The sequence below is a fragment of the Oncorhynchus nerka genome, linkage group LG18 (assembly GCF_034236695.1).
Source record: "Oncorhynchus nerka isolate Pitt River linkage group LG18, Oner_Uvic_2.0, whole genome shotgun sequence".
Taxonomy (NCBI): domain Eukaryota; kingdom Metazoa; phylum Chordata; class Actinopteri; order Salmoniformes; family Salmonidae; genus Oncorhynchus; species Oncorhynchus nerka.
In genome coordinates, this window is record NC_088413.1 from 43,439,449 (window position 1) to 43,458,757 (window position 19,309).

General features: G+C 44.2%; 1 protein-coding gene across 2 annotated transcripts in view; it reads right to left on the minus strand.

The window, feature by feature from the left end:
* Nucleotides 1-19,309, minus strand: part of adck1 (aarF domain containing kinase 1) — a 179,502-nt gene that overhangs the window by 49,556 nt on the left and 110,637 nt on the right. For both annotated transcript variants that reach the window (XM_029687485.2, XM_029687486.2), the window contains exons 5-7: nucleotides 11,423-11,581; nucleotides 10,999-11,157; nucleotides 10,606-10,722 (exon numbers count right to left, since the gene is read on the minus strand). In XM_029687485.2, coding sequence (XP_029543345.1) covers nucleotides 10,606-10,722; nucleotides 10,999-11,157; nucleotides 11,423-11,581 — 435 coding nt within the window. The remainder of the gene's footprint in view (nucleotides 1-10,605; nucleotides 10,723-10,998; nucleotides 11,158-11,422; nucleotides 11,582-19,309) is intronic.

The window sequence follows — 19,309 nt, forward strand, 5'->3', positions numbered from 1 at the left end:
GGGAACCCAGAGGGAGAATTAGCAGTGTAAAATCGCAATCATGTCCTTCTTTAAGGCTGACACACTGTAGCATGCTGGGGGAAATCCCATAGCAAATGTTAACACAGTCTATTAGATGCTAGTCATCAAGGCGTTTAGCATGTTTCTGGCAATACTAATGGCAAATCAATAAATTGGCATGCTTGACTCAATATTTGGGTGCAGGAGTCAATAAAAACTGGTAAAGGAAAACCTGCACCCAGAAAAACTATTTACACTTTACATGTTCTTTGGCAGCAAACTGCCGTGTTTCTGATGGTGCAACGTGGATCAGAAGACTCTTTAAGCTAATGAAAGGCTAAATCAAATGGTCTTGTCCTGTTTCTAAAAACAAAATTGGAAAGCGTGTCACTTAAAGTCAGCATGCATAATACGTTACTACTTGTTGTAAGCATAATACTATTTTGGGGGGGGATTTCCTGCAATCAGCCCATACAAAAGCATTGAATAACAGATTCACTACATGGAACAGATAGTCCCCCCCAAAAACATCAAGGAAGTGAAGTTTGTTCTGAAGTGTCGGTGTCTTATATCTGAGATACTGAGAAAGACCTCTAGCTCTGTCACCACAGCTGCGGAAGCAGGACATCGGCGTATGCAGTGATTTTAGACACACAGAAAAATAATAATTAATTGACAGATTTTTAGGGTGATTTTTTTATTATGCTAATTAGATTTCCACGGGGCGCAGACATCAACTCTAGGGGGTTATGGTAGACATAGCGATATGACGTAGATATAGAAAGTAAATAGCATAGTGGGTCTGTTTCCGCAACAATAAGCCAGCAGCGTGAAGCCAACCCTGAGTGAACCCATGCAGATGTGTAGATACTGTGTGACCATGCGAGAGCGCAGATACTGTGTGTGTGACCATGTGAGAGCGCAGGTACTGTGTGTGTGACCGTGTGAGAGACTCTGCTTGTTGTTCTATCCTTGTATGTAGAAATGTCACAGATATATATTTATTTTTAATTACAAAGCCTTTTCACTAAGATCTATTTTTGTGTTCATTTTTAAATGAATACTCTCGCATGTAATCAAATACTAACGTCCGTTGGAATATTCAAATAACCGTGCCCATCTCTAGTTGTAATAGAGAGCTTTCAGCGTGTCCACTCGAAGGCTTGTGTGTACCTGTGTGTTTGTGCGCAGGTTTGTGCGTCAGTATGTCTGCATGCATGAGTTCCCCTATACCAAAGCTGAAGAACATACGCACATCAAGGTACTTTTTTGGAGGTGCTGGTATTAGAGGTGAACTCATGAAAAATAAAAAGGAAAACGCCACACACATTCATATCCCAGGTGGAAGTTCCTGTATATAGGGGCAGTAATCAGTGACATCCCCATCCTGTTTCAGGTTACAGGAAGTGATGACACTGAGCACTCCTCCTATATATAGGACCTTCCACCCACTCCTGGGATATGAATGCCTGATGAAGCAGCCAGGTCACCCGTGATACAAGTCAGTATTGGACGTCCATCCATGTATGAGGACGTCAGGAGATGACATGAAAACCGGCCTCTAGGGGCAACAATGAGTGCTGTTACCTTCAAGTAGGTTTTGATTTTGCTAAAGCGTTACGGACGGGGATGGCGGATGGGTGTAAGCATCTGCCTCTGATTCCAAAGGTTACAAGTTCGAATAGGTCAGTTAGGATCACCACTTTATTTTAAGAATGTGAAATGTCAGAATAATAGTAGAGATTGATTTATTTCTGCTTTTGTTTCTTTCATCACATTTCCAGTGGGTCAGAAGTTTACATACACTGAATTAGTATTTGGTAGCATTGCCTTTCAATTGTTTAACTTGGGTCAAACATTTTGGGTGGCCTTCCGTAAGCTTCCCACAATAAGTTGTGGGAATTTTGTCCCATTTCTCCTGAGCTGGTGTAACTGAGTCAGGTTTGTAGGCCTCCTTGCTCACACATGCTTTTTCAGTTCTGCCCACAAATCTTCTATGGGATTGAGGTCAGGGCTGTGTGATGGCCACTCCAGTACCTTGCCTTTATTGTCCTTAAGCCATTTTGCCACAACTTTGGAAGTATGCTTGGGGTCATTGTTCATTTGCGACCAAGCTTTAACTTCCAGACTGATGTCTTAAAATGCTGCTTCAATATATACACATACTTTCCCTTCCTCTTGATGCCATCTATTTGTGAATAGCACCAGTCCCTCCGGCAGCAAAGCACTCCCACAACATGATGCTGCCACCCCCGTGCTTCATGGTTGGGATGGTATTCTTCGGCTTGCAAGCCTCCTCCTTTTTCCTCCAAACATAACGATGGTCATTATGGCCCAACAGTTCCATTATTGTTTCATCAGAACAGAGGACATTGCAAACCGTAGTATGGATTTTTTATGGCAGTTTTGGAGCCGTGGCTTTCTTGCCGAGCAGCCTTTCAGGTTATGTCGATATAGGTCTTGTTTTACTGTGGATTATAGATACTTTTGTACCGGTTTCCTCCAGCATCTTCACAAGGTCTTTTGCTGTTGTTCTGGGATTGATATGCACTTTTCGCACCAACGTATGTTCATCTGTAGGAGACAGAACACGTCTCTTTCCTGAGCAGTATGACGGCTGTGTGGTGTTTATACTTGCGTACTATTTTTTGTACAGATGAGCGTGGTACCTTCAGGTGTTTGGAAATTGCTCCCAAGGATGAACCAGACTTGTGGAGGTCTACAATTTTTTTTCTGAAGTCTTGGCTGATTTCTTTTGATTTCCCCATGATGTCAAGCAAAGAGGCACTGAGTTTGAAGGTAGGCCTTGAAATACATCCACGGGTACACCTCCAATTAACTCAAATGATGTCAATTAGCCTATCAGAAGCTTCTAAAGCGATGACATTTTCTGGAATTTTCCAAGCTGTCAACTTAGTGTTCTGACCCACTGGAATTGTGATACAGTGAATCATAAGTGAAATAATATGTCTGTAAACAATTGTTGGAAAAATTACTTGTGTCATGCACAAAGCATATGTCCTAACCGACTTGCCAAAACTATAGTTTAAGAAATTTGGGCAGTGGTTGAAAAACGAGTTTTAATGACTCCAACCTAAGTGTATGTAAACTTCCGACTTCAACTGTACATGCTCTCTCAGTCATCTCTCCCAGTGAGGGGAAACCAGCAGCTGATAAGTGAGGTGCCTGATTGAGTAGCCAGCCAAACCCTTAACGAGCCTATTGAATTCAGCTGTGCATGTTCAAGCCAGTGGGCGCGTTCCCGGCTGATTACATGGCTTGGTGTAGGTGAGGGCGTGGACATTAAGTGGATGACCCTCACTGCGCCACACTCCCTTCTTCTCATGAGGGAAGCCGTCAGGTGACAGGCTGACTACACCGCTCGCGGCGCGTGCGTTATTCAATAATTGCGCGTGCGCCAAAGAGCGTCTGCATTGCCAAGGGCTGAAATAGAAGTCAGTTCTATTTCTAACGCAGACCGCGCTGCAAGTCCTGCTTCTCCCATCTCCTCATTGGTTTATAGAAGCAGGTACCCACGTGCCATCTCCTCATTGGTTATACCCACGTGGGTGACTGAAAGACGAACGAGGTCAGTGGGGGTAATGCACCTAATTTATGGTTGTTGCCAATCGCAATATAAAGTCAAGAGAAGAAAAAGCCTGGAAGAAAGAGAGATGACTAGAAATAATTTGGTTGACCGTTTTATGTGTGGATTAATTGGTGGAGTAGAGGACCTTGTGCATTTCAGGTAAAATAACAACTCAATGTTTATATCCCAGGACAAATTAGCTAGCAACAGAAAGATAGCTAAATAGGACAAATTAGCTAGCAAGTGCAAGCTAGCTAGCTAAATTGCCATAAATGTTTATTGCTTTTCGCACTGTCCTCAAATTAATATAATTGGTTCAGAGTTGGTTTGATATTTTAACCTGCATGTCGTGATCGAGTTTGGTGTGGGGGTACAAAATACATTTATGCACGATGGCGCACGTGCGCAGCCGGTTTGGGTTTCGTGTAAGGCTTCCAGCTGATGGCTGCGTTCTAGGACGTTAAATATGAATAATGTTTGAATAGCTAATACCCAGTATACATCCACAGGCAAACCACACGCAGAGCTCAGCTTTCACATATGAAACATATGTAATTGTACCTTTTGAATGGTGGTCAAGTTGACATGGGGCATTGTGATGTCATGACTGGTACTCATGCGCGCATGGCATGCAGACACTTTGACACACAAACCCCTGAGACGCATCGAGACTGCGAGTCGACAAGCTGAAAGAAATTAAGTGCCTCCATTGCAACTCATTGAATTACTATGGTTGCATCCTAAATGGCAGCGTATCCCCTATATAGTGGACTACTTTTGACCACAGCCATTTGGGGCAGAGCCTATTGCTATGGGTACAGTGCTGTGACGTGGGTCATTTAGGTTTAATGGCGCTCTCTTAGAAGAATTCAGTAGCATACCTTTACGCCCTCTTCTCTAGGCTGGTTACCTAACGCTGTCAAAGCACCAATGACTTACCACTCCAGCAGGCATACAGTACAGCTACGCCAAAGTATCCACTTAACGTGGTGTGTCAAGGCACTGGCAATGGTTTGGGTTAGTGGAGTTTTGTAACATAGTGACCATGCTAACGCTAACACAGGCATAGTGTAGCACAGGTCTGTAGCACAGGGCTAACATACCCATAGTTTAAAATAAAATACATACTGCTTAAAGAGATAGTCAATTGAGAAGACATCCCACAGTCAGAAACACAGCCATGGCCTGACACGGTTTCCTCAAAGACAGTGTAGTGTGTCTGATGAAACAATATAGCAGATGCAAGTTGTCGTGCCTCCAGACACTCCTAATCTGTGTTGTCTGTAATCTCTACTCCTCTCATGGGATTACAAGTCTGGATTGTCATATTCTCTCTCCAAATCCCAGTTTATAAACACACAATCCCCAGTTTATTCCGTCTTAACATCTGCACTGTGCTTGTCATTTAGAAAGAGGAGACCATTGTTTCTATCAAATCATTACAAAGACTCTGCACGGCACTTGGTTGAAAATTGGAAAACTGCAGATGGCTACTGCCTCGCAAGCAACCCACATAAAGACAGTTTACTTTAAATCCGGATAGATAGAGAATTATCTGACTTCATAAAAAGTGTATATCTTTGTCTCCATGCACGCAAACACACACTGTACGGGGCCACAGTAGCGGCGGGCCCGGCCATTAGCTGATAGTGAGCGTTATTAGACATAATAAATGAGTCTGTCCGGCCAGGTGAGAATGGATAGAATTATTAACTGGCCCTGGCATGTGTGTGTGTGTGTGTGTGTGTGTGTGTGTGTGTGGGCGGGCAGGCATGTGTGCGCGAGTCGCCGCCGTGTGTGTAATCAAAAGATTAATGATGGACCAAATAGACTTTTCTCTGGACTCGACCCCGACGTGCACGGCATGGATAAACAGATTTACCTTTTCATTTTTCCAACCACAGAGATGATTTGGGAGACAAAAGTTTGCCGAATATATCCAAGACATATATTACGCTGTTAAGAATGCTGATGATGCAGAGTTTTGCATAATCTGTGTGTACTATGTGTATTTGTGCACACACTTCTGTTTATTGTAAAATGATCTATGCAGAGGAAAGTGAACAGATGAGCAGTTCTCTCTCCTCCTCTTGTGTAGGTTTTAATACCACTAACAGTTGGGGAAACAGCATTTTACAGAGTTAAGTGTCCTCCTCTCCATCTCACTCACTCAGCCAGGCTCTCGGAGTTGCTAGCATAATGTAGCGTAGCCTGGCTAGCCTCTGCCTGATGAACCCTCTCGACAGGGTGCTCTCTCTCATCGTCACAACTCTCTAATTTTCCATCCCTCTTTTTCCTTCTATCGCCATCTCCTTCTCAGTGTTTCGCAATTTAATTGTCTAAACTTTCTCTCACAACGTTTCTCCCATCTAGTTCTCCTTTCTCATTATCTTGCTGTCCTCTTTTGCAACCTCTCATGGGTTCTCGCCCCAACCCTTTACCAATGGGTTCTAGATCCAACCCCTACATCTGCACCCAGCCTCTTGCCCAGTCCCTACTCCAGACCCTCCTATTCTTCTTCATATCATTGGAGAGTGTGGCTGACAGCAATAGTGTTTATGTCATAGTAATAATGAGTGTGTCATCAGGCATAGAGTCACCATACACACTCATCACTCACTGTCTACACACTACGAGAGAGAGAGAATTAAATGATACAGACCTCGAAACATTAATCATACTGATCTTTCACACTGACTGTATCCCTGGGCCTCCTACACACACTCTGGGGCACATTAGAACACAACATCACTGGTGTGTGTGTGTGTGTGATCAGTATGATTCATGCCTGGGAGTCCATCTTCTTTGTATGTGTGTGTTGATGATCAGTCAAATAATATTTGTGTAATCTATGCTCTCAATCATACTCTCTCCTTCCCTATCTGGCTTTTATTGATCAAACTATAAAGAGCTGGAGGAAGATACAGTCTGATAAGTGTGAGTCAATGAGCACCACTTCAGAGTTACGGGTATCTCTCCAGATGCGTGCATATATGTGCGCGCACACACACACATACACACACACACACACACACACACACACACACAGGATCGCTGACAGCTGTGTGACTAACAGTATTCATAAGTGCATCAATAACAACAGTAACGTGTCTGAGTGTCTACCAGATGGAGCACAGCATCACAGCAGGCTTGCAGGCAGGCAGAATCACTTCTCACCGCTCAGGAGGGCGGGGTTCTTCTATCCATGTGGGGACCTAAAATCCCCTATAGTCCCCACAAGGATAGTAAAACAAGGAAAATTCTCCCTCATTTAGGGTTAGGGTAAGTGTTAGGGTAAATAAGATTTTGAATAGAAATACATTTTTAGGGGCCCATGATGATAGAATAACAAAATGTGTGTGTCTGCATACGTGTGTGTGTGTGCGCTTTGCCTGCATGCGTGTGTGCATGCCTGCACGAGTGTGTAACGGCTCCACAGACAACACCTGGGGGCCAAAGCTGATGGAATATTACTAGTGTGACACAGACTTACACACAGAGAAATTATAGCTTGATCCATTACCGCTATGTCCGCCCATTGACTTGCCCATACCTCTGGCCTACTAGGATATGCATGCTAGATGCGCGGGTTGACTCATAACCCGGGCGGGTTCAGGGTCATGAAATATTGGGAAGTGATGTCACGGGCTGGTAGAATAAAGAGGAAGCAATACCTTAAAAAAAAATCCATAAATGTATCATTCTTGTGCGTAAGCCTAACTTTTAGGGTCTAACTGTGCACGTGCCAAATAGCCTACCCCCCTATCGCAAATACTTTCAGGAATGGGCAAGAAAAATGTCATTGTCAATCCTCAGAGTAAAAAACAAAAAAGTACCTAAGTTCAGTTGAATTCAATAAGAGAAAAGCTTTGAAACAGAGCTGAAAATAAGAGACGGGAGGGCCAGAAAAGTAGCCCCATGTTTGGGAAAGACTTGGTGAAGTGATAAAAAAAAAAGGATGATAGCAGTGCCGGCTGTGTTACGCGTGATGATGGTGAGGCGCTATACAAATTAGACCGTCACAAGATGGGGACTTAGAAGAGGCCTATGGCACGTCAAGGGATCTGCGGCCTACTGTTCCTGATGGGTTAAATGGAAATGGAAATCTGGACACTGACAGAAGGTCTATAACCTCACACACAGCCTCAATATTAACTCCTGAAGAATTAAGCATTTCTTGCATCTTGAGAAAACGAGAATGCGCAGGAAGATACCGTCTTGTCAAGGTGCCACCTTCATCAGCATCCTAAAAGTTGATAGTATTTCAAACCACATAAAATTGTGAATCGTTTCAGGAAACTAGGCGCATGTCGCACGTACCTACGTCACAGGAGAGCCGTTTGAACGTTAAATAATAATAATTTATTTTGCTAGCCATGTATACAAACGGGTAAGGTACCCGAGACCTGAAAATAGCTGTGCAATACACGTGTGCCAATCTTGTAGCGTCATACCCAAGAAGACTCGAGGCTGTAATCGGTGCCAAAGGTGCTTCATCCAAGTACTGAGTAAAGGGTCTGAATACTTATGTAAATGTGATATTTAAAAACGTGATTTGTCATTATGAGAAATTGTGTGTAGATTGATGAGGGAAATAAAGAGTGTAATACATTTTAGAATAAGGCTGTAAACATAACAAAATGTGGAAAATGTGAAGGTGTCACCATCTCTGCTCCCTCTCTCTCTCTCTCTGTTCTTTCGCTCTACTGTGTCTCTCCTCCTTGCAATTTCTTACCCTGTTTTCACTCGTCTCTCCCTCTCTCTTTTTTCCCCCTCCCCCTCGCTCCCATCCTCTCTGTTGCTGTAAAGCAAGGCATGAAATTAACTGTTATGAAGAGTAATGGCTTATTTTGAGGCTGTAGGTGCAGCACTGAAATATACATCTGAAATCATGTGTGCATATGGGTGTGTGAGTGCAAGTGTTTGTGTGTGTCCATGTGTACATGTTGAGGGCACATTGAGGCGTTATTGATTGGATACATAAAGAGTAAGCAAAACGTTTCATTTTAATAGAGATGTATGAAACTAATCAGCAGATCATCAGCCAAATAATCAGCATGTGTGAACTGGAATGGAGCTTTAACCCTGTTCAGACACACCCGGAAACACACCCGGAAACACACCCACCCACACACACTGAAACACACCCACACTGAAACACACCCACACTGAAACACACCCACACTGAAACACACCCACACTGAAACACACCCACACTGAAACACACACTGAAACACACCCACTGAAACACACCCTGAAACACACCCTGAAACACCCACCCACTGAAACACACCCTGAAACACACCCTGAAACACCCACCCACACCCACCCACACACCCTGAAACACCCACCCACACACCCTGAAACACCCACCCACACACCCTGAAACACCCACCCACACACCCTGAAACACCCCCCACACACCCTGAAACACCCCCGGAAACCCCCCCCGGAAACACACCCCGGAAACACACCCCGGAAACACACCCCGAAACACACCCGGAAACACACCCCCGGAAACACACCCCCGGAAACACACCCACAGCGGAACATGATGTTGCAATGTAATATACTGGCAGGGCTCTATGCTGACTTTTTTTTTTACAAGGAGCACGTGTGCGCCAAATAAATTTAGGTGCACAATATTTTACGTAATAAAGCTTGAATCCTTAAATTTTTCTAGGCACACTGGTGCTCTCAAGTTAAAATTCCAGGTCGCACAGCAAAATATTTACGCGCATATGCGATTAAAATGGTTGCACTCTAGAGTCCTGACTGGCAGCCGTGGCTTGGGTGAGCAGAGGGCAGCAGTCATGTACACGTCTCCTCCTTTTCCTGTCTCTTTCTTCCTCTGTCTATCATTCTTTCCCAGACATTTAAAAAAGACAAAGAGTGACGAGAGGAAGAGAACGACCTAAAGAGTGACAGAAAGAAAGAGATGGAAGAAAGAGAGAGAGCAAGATGGAAATAAAGATAATTATTGTTTCCTATCAGGAAGACATCACACAGTAACAGAAAAACAATAAGAGCAGAGCGGCAATCTCCCAGCCAAATACCTCAGTGATAACGCACACTTTATTATCAATCAATAAACCATTAGTGTCTCTCTGCTGATTCTGTCAAAAGCCCACACAAGCCACATCCCTGACACACACACACACACACGCACACACAGGTGCGTATAAGCATGCATAACGATCAACACAAACAGACAGAGGGGTCAACACACGTTAACAGATGACAAAAGTGCACGCACAAACCCTCCCAAGTGCATCCCTCCCCCAGACACGCGCACACACACGTATGACTGTACGGTATTTATCAAACCAGTCTCCTATGATTCCAACCACGCCTCCCCAGTATTAGCCAGCTCTCCACAGACTCCCATGGCTTTTGTGTTCCACCATTGTGCCTAGGTGTAATGATCGGTATCGCACCCCTGCCAATATGTGCTGCCCAGGCCTGAATGTAGCCGGCAGCCGAGTTAAACAGTACTCCGTCAGACACGGAGCCCCTGCCACGACAATAGGCAGCAAACGAGAATAAATGTAATCCATCTGCAGAGAACAGTCTTTTATATGAAAAAGAGATTTCTTTAATTCCCTCTTCATCTGATGATGGGGGGGTAGAGGGAGGGAGGGAGGAAGAAAAGGATGGCGGTATAAGACGTCAGCCTAGGAAGCTTCATTTGTTCTCTCTCCCTCTCTCTGCACTGTTTCTTTCTCTGAAGTAGTTTGACAACGTTATGCATTGACGATAGTAAATAGTCAAGTCTGGCCTTTTACTGTGGGCCTCACTCACGTTCCCAAAATGAGGATGAAAATGCAGGGAAATACACAGAAGTGAGGATTAGCTCACGATATGGCTCATATTCGATATGCACCAAACAGAAGAAAACAGTCAAACAGGGAGGGACTACATGGATTTGCCCAATAACAAACACTCATTTTCGCTGTTCGTCCCCTAAAAAAATGCTGCTCCGGTGTGACTTAAAGAATGCGGCCATGGTGTCGTACCTCATTGACGTTGATGCTGTGTCTCCTCATATAGTCTCTGTCGTTGACCTGGCCTCCCTCGGCAAAGTCCATGGTCAGGATACGCCTGGTAGACAGGTCCCAGTGGATCTTAGGTACCTGAGGGAGAGGGATGGAGGAAGGGAGGATGTTTCACAATTGCATGACAACATGATCGCAACCGTTAGAGGAGTTGCTATTGTTTTCCTCCACACCTCCCCAAAACACACAGTCATGATATCTCTCTGCGAACATTCACTATTACACTGATCGATAGTAGCTCCTCTTAATCAATCATGCTCTCTGGACAGTTACACCAAGCCACATTCAACAGAAGCTAGACAGTAGACAAATAGACGACAAGGAAAAATATAGTAACAACGTGTGTGTGTGTACCTTGAGCCAGGGGAAGTGTGCGAGCATGACCGCCACCTTCTCAGCGTTGTGTCCCTCGTTGAGAAAGTCCAGCTCTACAGGCATGTTCTTCTTAGCCTCCTCCACCAGCCACATGAAGGCAAAGTCTGGGAACAGCCAGTGGACCATGTTCAGCAGGACCTAGAGGGGGAACACGCATGTACGCACGGCACATATATATGCACATAGACATGCACACACAAATACACACGAGAGACAGTATGAGAGAGACAGAGAGAGACAGAGACAAATAGTCATATCTAGGAAAACCAAAGTTCCAACGCCAGAGAGAAAACAGAAAGAGAGATAGGGAGACCGAGAGAAAGACATTATGGAGAGACCATTGATGAGGTAATATGTCAGAAGATACGTCGACGGTTATTGAACACAGAGAGACAGGCTTTACCTCCATGACCACGATGTCCTTGGAGCTCTGTGTCTGGACCTTGGGGTGTTGGACCTTCACAGCCACCGTCCTACCATCATGCAACACTGCCTTGTGGACCTGGGCCAGCGACGCCGCGCCCTGGGGTTTCACGTCGAAGGAGATGAACAGATCAGAGAGCTGAGGGGGGAGAGAGAGAGATAGTTAGAGAGGAGCAGCACCCCCGGGATGTGTGTTTTTGTGTGCATGCATCCATCTGTGTTTGTGTATGCGTGTCTGTGTGCACGTATGTATGTGTGTGTGTTGTGTATAGTTGAGCCCCTTATCAATCAGTGAGTCAGGGCTTTTCTGCATGACTGGCCTTTTCTAATGGAGCCGCAGGAACAACAGCCACCAGGCTGTGTTACAGGCTGTATCCCTCTCCCCCCACTTCTTATGAGCAAGAAATACAATGACATCTCTCTACAATTCTGTTCCATTACGTCCTCCATCCGCCTCTCTCACACAACGCTGGCCTACTGGCTTCATGACTATCCCGCTCTTTTTTTCTCTCTCTCCATCTGTCAATTCAACTTAAGTCAAAGGGTTTTATTGGAATGGGAAACATATGTTTAAACAATAAATAGAAGTAAAACAAACAAACAATCCGAAATGAACAGTGAATCCTGCTCTCTCTAAAATGGTGGCCCACTGAAAGTCAAGGAGGAGCCAAGGTGAGCCTCTGCCAAACTCTCTGGCCCCTCTAGGTATGTATGGAACAGGACCGTAGACAGACAGAACAAACATGGGCACAGTTTCACTGTCAATGACACCCAGCCCACATCACACCCGGCCTTCACTCATCGAGCCCTTCACATCAAAGACAGCACACTGGGCACTGCAGCAAAAAAACACAGCCCAATGACCCCAAACTACAGACGCATACATACAGTACACATATTCATGCGAGCAGACACACACACCACACACACACGAACATACAAACAGCACCAATACCTTGTGACATCCAGTGAGAGTTGGATGATATTACAAGTCTAGAGGTGTGTTGGTGTTGGGCTGGCTATCTGGGATTCTGCCCTGTGTGCCAGTCATCACAGGTGTGTGTATGTGTGTGTCAGTCAGGATGGCGACAGGAGTGGACACAGCCAGCCAAACAGGCGGTGAGCGGGCATAAAACAGGCAGCGGAGCGGGCAGAGACAGACACGGGCGAGAGGCCAGGGTCTGTTTCTGCCCTGCGGTGCCAGGTGAGCTGTGCCACCTGTGCCAGATGACAGGTGGCAATGCCAGGGGAAAAAAAGTGGGCACTCCTGGCACGCCTGAGTCCGACGAGTCACCTTCTCCCATACAGATGGGGGAAACCCATCCATATACACGACCGTTCAAATGTCTGGAGTCACTTAGAAATCTGCTCGTTTTTGAAAGAAAAGCACATTGTGTCCATTAACATAACCTAAAAGTGATCAGAAACAGAAACCTCACGTCCTCAACTGGCAGCTTCATTAAATACACTGAGGGAAAAAAGTATTTGATCCCCTGCTGATTTGCACCACTGACAAAGAAATGAATAGTCTATCATTTTAATAGGTTTATTTGAACAGTGAGAGACAGAAAACCAGCAACAAATATCCTGAAAAACGCATGTCAAAAATGTTATACATTGATTTGCATTTTAATGAGAAATAAGTATTTTACCCCCTCTCAATCAGAAAGATTTCTGGCTCCCACATGTCTTTCATACAGGTAACGAGCTGAGATTAGGAACACACTCTTAAAGGGAGTGCTCCTAATCTCATCTTGTTACCTGTATAAAAGACACCTGTCCATAGAAGCAATCAATCAATCAGATTCCAAACTCTCCACCATGGCCAAGACCAAAGAGCTCTCCAAGGATTTCAGGGACAAGATTGTAGACCTACACAAGGCTGGAATGGGCTACAAGACCATCACCAAGCAGCTTGGTGAGAAGGTGACAACAGTTGTTGCGATTGTTCGCAAATGGAAGAAACACAAAAGAACTGTCAATCTCCCTCGGCCTGGGGCTCCATGCAAGTTGGAGTTGCAATGATCATGAGAACGGTGAGGAATCAGCCCAGAACTACACGGGAGGATCTCGTCAATGATCTCAAGGCAGCTGGGACCATAGTCACCAGGAAAACCATTGGTAACACACTTCGCCGTGAAGGACTGAAATCTTGCAGCGCCCGCAAGGTCCCCCTGCTCAAGAAAGCACATATACATGCCGGTCTGAAGTTTGCCAATGAACATCTGAATGATTCAGAGGACAACTGGATGAAAGTGTTGTGGTCAGATGAGACCAAAATGGAGCTATTTGGCATCAACTCAACGTGTTTGGAGGAGGAGGAGGAATGCTGCCTATGACCCCAAGAACACCATCCCCAACGTCAAACATGGAGGTGGAAACATTATGCTTTGGGGGTCTTTTCTGCTAAGAGGACAGGACAACTTCACCGCATCAAAGGGACGAAGGACGGGGCCATGTACCGTCAAATCTTGGGTGAGAACCTCCTTCCCTCAGCCAGGGCATCGAAAATGGGTCGTGGATGGGTATTCCAGCATGACAATGACCCAAAACACACGGCCAAGGCAACAAAGGAGTGGCTCAAGAAGAAGCACATTAAGGTCCTGGAGTGGCCTAGCCAGTCTCCAGACCTTAATCCCATAGAAAATATGTGGAGGGCGCTGAAGTTTCGAGTTGCCAAACGCCAGCCTCGAAACCTTAATGACTTGGAGAAGGAGTGAGACAAAATCCCTCCTGAGATGTGTGCAAACCTAGTGGCCAACTACAAGAAACGTCTGACCTTTGTGATTGCCAACAAGGGTTTTGCCACCAAGTACTAAGTCATGTTTTGCAGAGGGGTCAAATTCTTATTTCCTTCATTAAAATGCAAATCAATTTATAACATTTTTGAGATGCGTTTTTCTGGATTTTTTTGTTGTTATTCTGTCTCTCACTGTTCAAATAAACCTATCATTAAAATTATAGACTGATCATTTCTTCGTCAATGGGCAAATGTACAAAATCAGCAGGGGATCAAATACTTTTTCCCCTCACTGTAGTAGCCGCAAAACACCAGTCTCAACGTCAACAGTGAAGAGGTGACTCCGGGATGTTGGCCTTCTAGGCAGAGTTGCAAAGAAAAAGCCATATCTCAGACTGGCCAGTAAAAAGTAAAAAGATTAAGGTGGGCAAAATAACCCAGACACTCGACAGATTTGAACAAATAAAGTGTTATAGACAGACAAATCTAAGTTTGAGGTGTTTGGATCACAAAGAAGAACATTCGTGAGACGCAGAAAAAAATGAAAAGATGCTGGAGGAGTGCTTGACGCCACCTGTTAACTAGTTGCTCCTACCCTCTACTTTTTTGAAAATTTTGTTAAAAATCGCGCAACATTTCAGCGCCCTGCTACTCATGCCAGGAATATAGTACGTTCATATGGTTAGAATGTGTGGATAGGAAACCCTCGGACGTTTTTAAAACTGGTTAAATCACGACTGTGGCTATAACATAACGTGCGTTACATCGGAAAGCGCAGGAAAACCTGATCACAGAAAATGGAAATAAATATCCTTGCGCCACTTCCAGCAATTGTTAACAGTGACCCGAATTAGATAAGACCGAGCATTCAACTCCCACAGCATCCCCATGTTGTCTAGAGTCTTGTGAATTGAATCATCTTTGATTCTTGGTTGAACCGAAACAGGGGCACCACTTACCTCCAGTCTCCGCCCAGATCATTCTGGAAGAGCTCTCTCGTGAAATTTTTTCCAAGACGACAGCTAATGATTTTTACATCGCCTACGGATGATTTTTATCGCTTATTAACGTTTACTAATACCTAAAGTAGCATTACAAACGTATTTCGAAGTGTTTTGTGAAAGTTTATCGTCTACTTTTTGAATTTAAAAAAATGACGTTACGTTGTGAAATCGCTGTTTTTTCGTTTATCACACAGTCTACATATAACGATATCTTGGCTTTATATGGCCCGATTTAATCGAAATAAAGACCCAATAGTGTTTATGGGACATCTAGGAGTGCCAACAAAGAAGATGGTGAAAGGTAATGACTGTTTTCTATTTTATTGTGCGGTTTGTGTATGCCGAAATGCTAATTATTTTGTTTACGTCCCCTGCTGTGCTTTTGTGTTGTAGTGTATTGGTGCATGCTATCAGATAATAGCTTCTCATGCTGTCGCCGAAAAGCATTTTAAAAATCTGACTTGTTGCCTGGATTCACAACGAGTGTAGCTTTAATTTGATACCCTGCATGTGTATTTTAATGAACTTTTGAGTTTTAACTAATACTATTAGCATTTAGCGTAGCGCATTTGCATTTCCAGAGCTCTAGTTGGGACGCAAGCGTCCCAAGTAGAAGCAAGAGGTTAAGCATGGTGGAGGCAATGTGATGGTCTGGGGGTGCTTTGGTGCTGGTAAAGTGGGAGATTTGTACAGGGTAAAAGGGACCTTGAAGTAGGAAGATTTATCACTCCATTTTGCAACACCGTGCCATACCCTGTGGACGGCGCTTAATTGGAGCCAATTTCCTCCTACAACAGGACAATGACCCAAGGCACAGCTCCAAACTATGCAAGAACTATTTAGGGAAGAAGCAGTCAGCTGGTATTCTGTCTATAATGGAGTGGCCAGCATGGTAACCGGAACTCAACCCTATTGAGCTATTGTGGGAGCAGCTTGACCGTATGGTACGTAAGAAGTGCCCATCAAGCCAATCAAACTTGTGGGAGGTGCTTCAGGAAGCATGGGGTGAAATCTCTTCAGATTACCTCAACAAATTGACAACTAGAATGCCAAAGGTCTGCAAGGCTGTAACTGCTGCAAATGGAGGATTCTTTGACGAAAGAATTTCAATTTTTAATTTCAATTAAAAATCATTATTTATAACCTTGTCAATATTTCCTACTTAATGCATGTTTTCATGGAAAACAAGGACATTTCTAAGTGACCCCAAACTTTTGAAAGGTAGTTTACCACACACACACACACACGGATGAACAAGACTTGAGAAGGTCTACCATTTTTGGCCGATTTCTTTTGATTTTCCCATGATGTCAAGCAAAGAGGCACCGAGTTTGAAGGTAGGCATTGAAATACATCCACAGGTACACCTCCAGTTGACGCAAATTATGTCAATTAGCCTATCAGAAGCTTATAAAGCCATGACATTTTCTGGAATTTTCCAAGCTGTTTAAAGGCACAGTCAACTTAGTGTATGTATACTTCTGACCCACTGGAACTGTGATACAGTGAATTAGAAGTGAAATGATCTGTCTGTAAACAATTGTTGGAAAAATGTATTGTGCCATGCACAAAGTAGATGTCCTGACCGACTTGCCAAAACTATAGTTTGTTAACAAGAAATTTGTGGAGTGGTTGAGTTTAAATGACTTAAATGTACCTTCTGACCTGCTTAACTGCAGTTGGGGAAAACCCATGACGCACACACACACTCCACAGGAATTTGGCACACACGTGGAAACACATAGCTAGAACAAAGGACGAGCGCACACAGTACTGCTCCAGTACATGGATAAGAGCTAGGCTATATACCACGACTATTTATCAGGCATCTGGTAGCCTAACACTCCTCCCCTCGGGTAGCCGAGCCCATATTTATATTATAAATCTCTTCCAATAACAGTACTGATCTTTCCTCAAGTCTAGTAATGGGTATTCCCTCCTTCATTAATATCACTGATCACCAAACTGGGGGTTACCTGTTCTCCTCCTCCCTCCCTCCCTCCCTTCCCTCAGCTGCAGTAGCAGTTGGATCAGTAATTAGCGAAGGGGTTGCGAAGGTTAAGCAGCGACAGTCCTCTGGGACCGGACTCATTACAGTATGCATACAGCCTGCCTGCCTGCGTGTCACATTAAATACACTCCCCACTGAGGCACTCTATTGTGCTGTAATAGCCTGTGTGATAGCCTGTTAACATAACAAGGTGTCACAGGCAATATGCTCCCCCACCGCAACACAGCTATAGGCCTAATGATGGTCGGTGGGATAGTGTGGTAATATAACAAGGTGTCACAGGCAATATGCTTCCCCACGCAAAACGATTTATGGTTGGCTATGTATGGTGGTGTATTCACATGTAATATGGTCCCCCCAGGAACAACACTGTATTGTAATAGTTTATAGTATCATACTAGTAAAGGATACTTATTCAATAAGGTGGCATATGCAATATGGTCACGACATATAAAGGTGTACCATCTTAAATCACTCTGTTGTCGCAAAGAATTTCCCTGCAACTGCAAACTTGTCATGTATTCAAGGTTTTAAAAAGGCTTCTAAAGTTCGCAAGTGCCATTTTATGATTTCAGACTTGACCAAATGAAAACGGCATCAACCTCTACAAAAAATTTAAGTGTATTTTAATCCACGAAATAATTAACATGTCCTGTTGCAGCAGGATGATTCTCCTGATTTGAGAAACTGGTCAAATTAGGAGAAAACATCTGTATGCTGCGTGCATCACAATGACTGGGACAGTTGACACATAGGAATATGTCACGTGTCGCAATCAAATGATAAGATCCCTACAAAAATATGTAATCTATCTATAAAGACCACAGCAATGTCAACTTCTCTTTTCATTGTTTTCCTCTCCTCCCTCTCTCTCTCCATTCTTTTCTCCTTTTTCTGCAGCGTCCCCCACGCCCGTCTGCATAGCTGACCCGGCCTGTCCTTTTATGAAATTATCGGATAATCTGCGTGTTTTTCGCGGCTGCCCTGCGGCGGGCGGCAGACAGCAGAGCTGTTTATTTAAAACCTCAGATGACTGGGAAGGCAGATCTGCGGGGCGGCTGCGATTGGCCAGATAACGCCCGCCTGACCCCTGACCCTAACCCTCCGACCGATGGCCAATGGGAAGGCCGCCGGCGGCCATGACTGTTAGCGACGCGATATCATCTCAATCAGACTGAGAAATTAAACAATAGAGAAAAGGGAGAAGGCGGATGGGAGGGAGGGTAAGAGAGAGGTAGAGAGCAGGCCTAGAGATGCATCTCTAGAGAAAGAGGCTTTGGGTCAAGACCCATAACACATACCCGAAGACCAATACAATCATTAAGCAACACAAAACACAGTAGGCCAGTCACCCACACATGCCAACCACACAACCATCATGTCTTTGAAAGCACTTCACTGACTTCACACTCTGCAGTAAATGAAATGTCCATTATCTGTAGAAGCTGCTGTCCTGCTGGGTTATAAATATGGATGCCTGAAGGTGAAGAGCTGTATCTGTTTAAGGTGTCTATACGTCTGAGTGTTCCCTCTTACACCACAGGCTCTCGCCTCTCCTCCTCTTGCTTCCTCTTCTCTCTCTCTCTCCGTATATAGTATATCTTTGTCTCCCTCTCCCCTCTATAAGCGGCTGAATTACCCTCTGTAGGCGGATTGAACATTAACATTTTTATAGTAAAGTGTAGTTTCAATTATTATTTAAAAAAAATCTCCCCCCTATTGGCAAACTGTCTTTTTCCCCTTCCAGGGCCACATTACTGTGGACCTCTTTTTGAAATTGGTGATGTTATCTTAATCATTGAAATAGAAAAATTCTAGTGTTCTACATGAAGCAGGCTGCTGTTGCTCTCTTCCACTGGAAATAGTTTTTGGTTTTCCGAGGCTATGCATTTAAATGGACACATGGCCAAATCTAATAATTCCATATTGGGGGCAAAAAGAAAATAAATAAATAAAATCACTTTATTCATTCTCAAGGCTAGAGCAAGGAAAAAAATATGGAATTAGATTTTTTAAAATAAATAATAGTGTGCACTGGTGTTGCTTATTATTAAGAAGTCGGCCTAGCTGATAATGTGTGTCCGTTTAATTTAATTGCAGTTAGTACGGTAA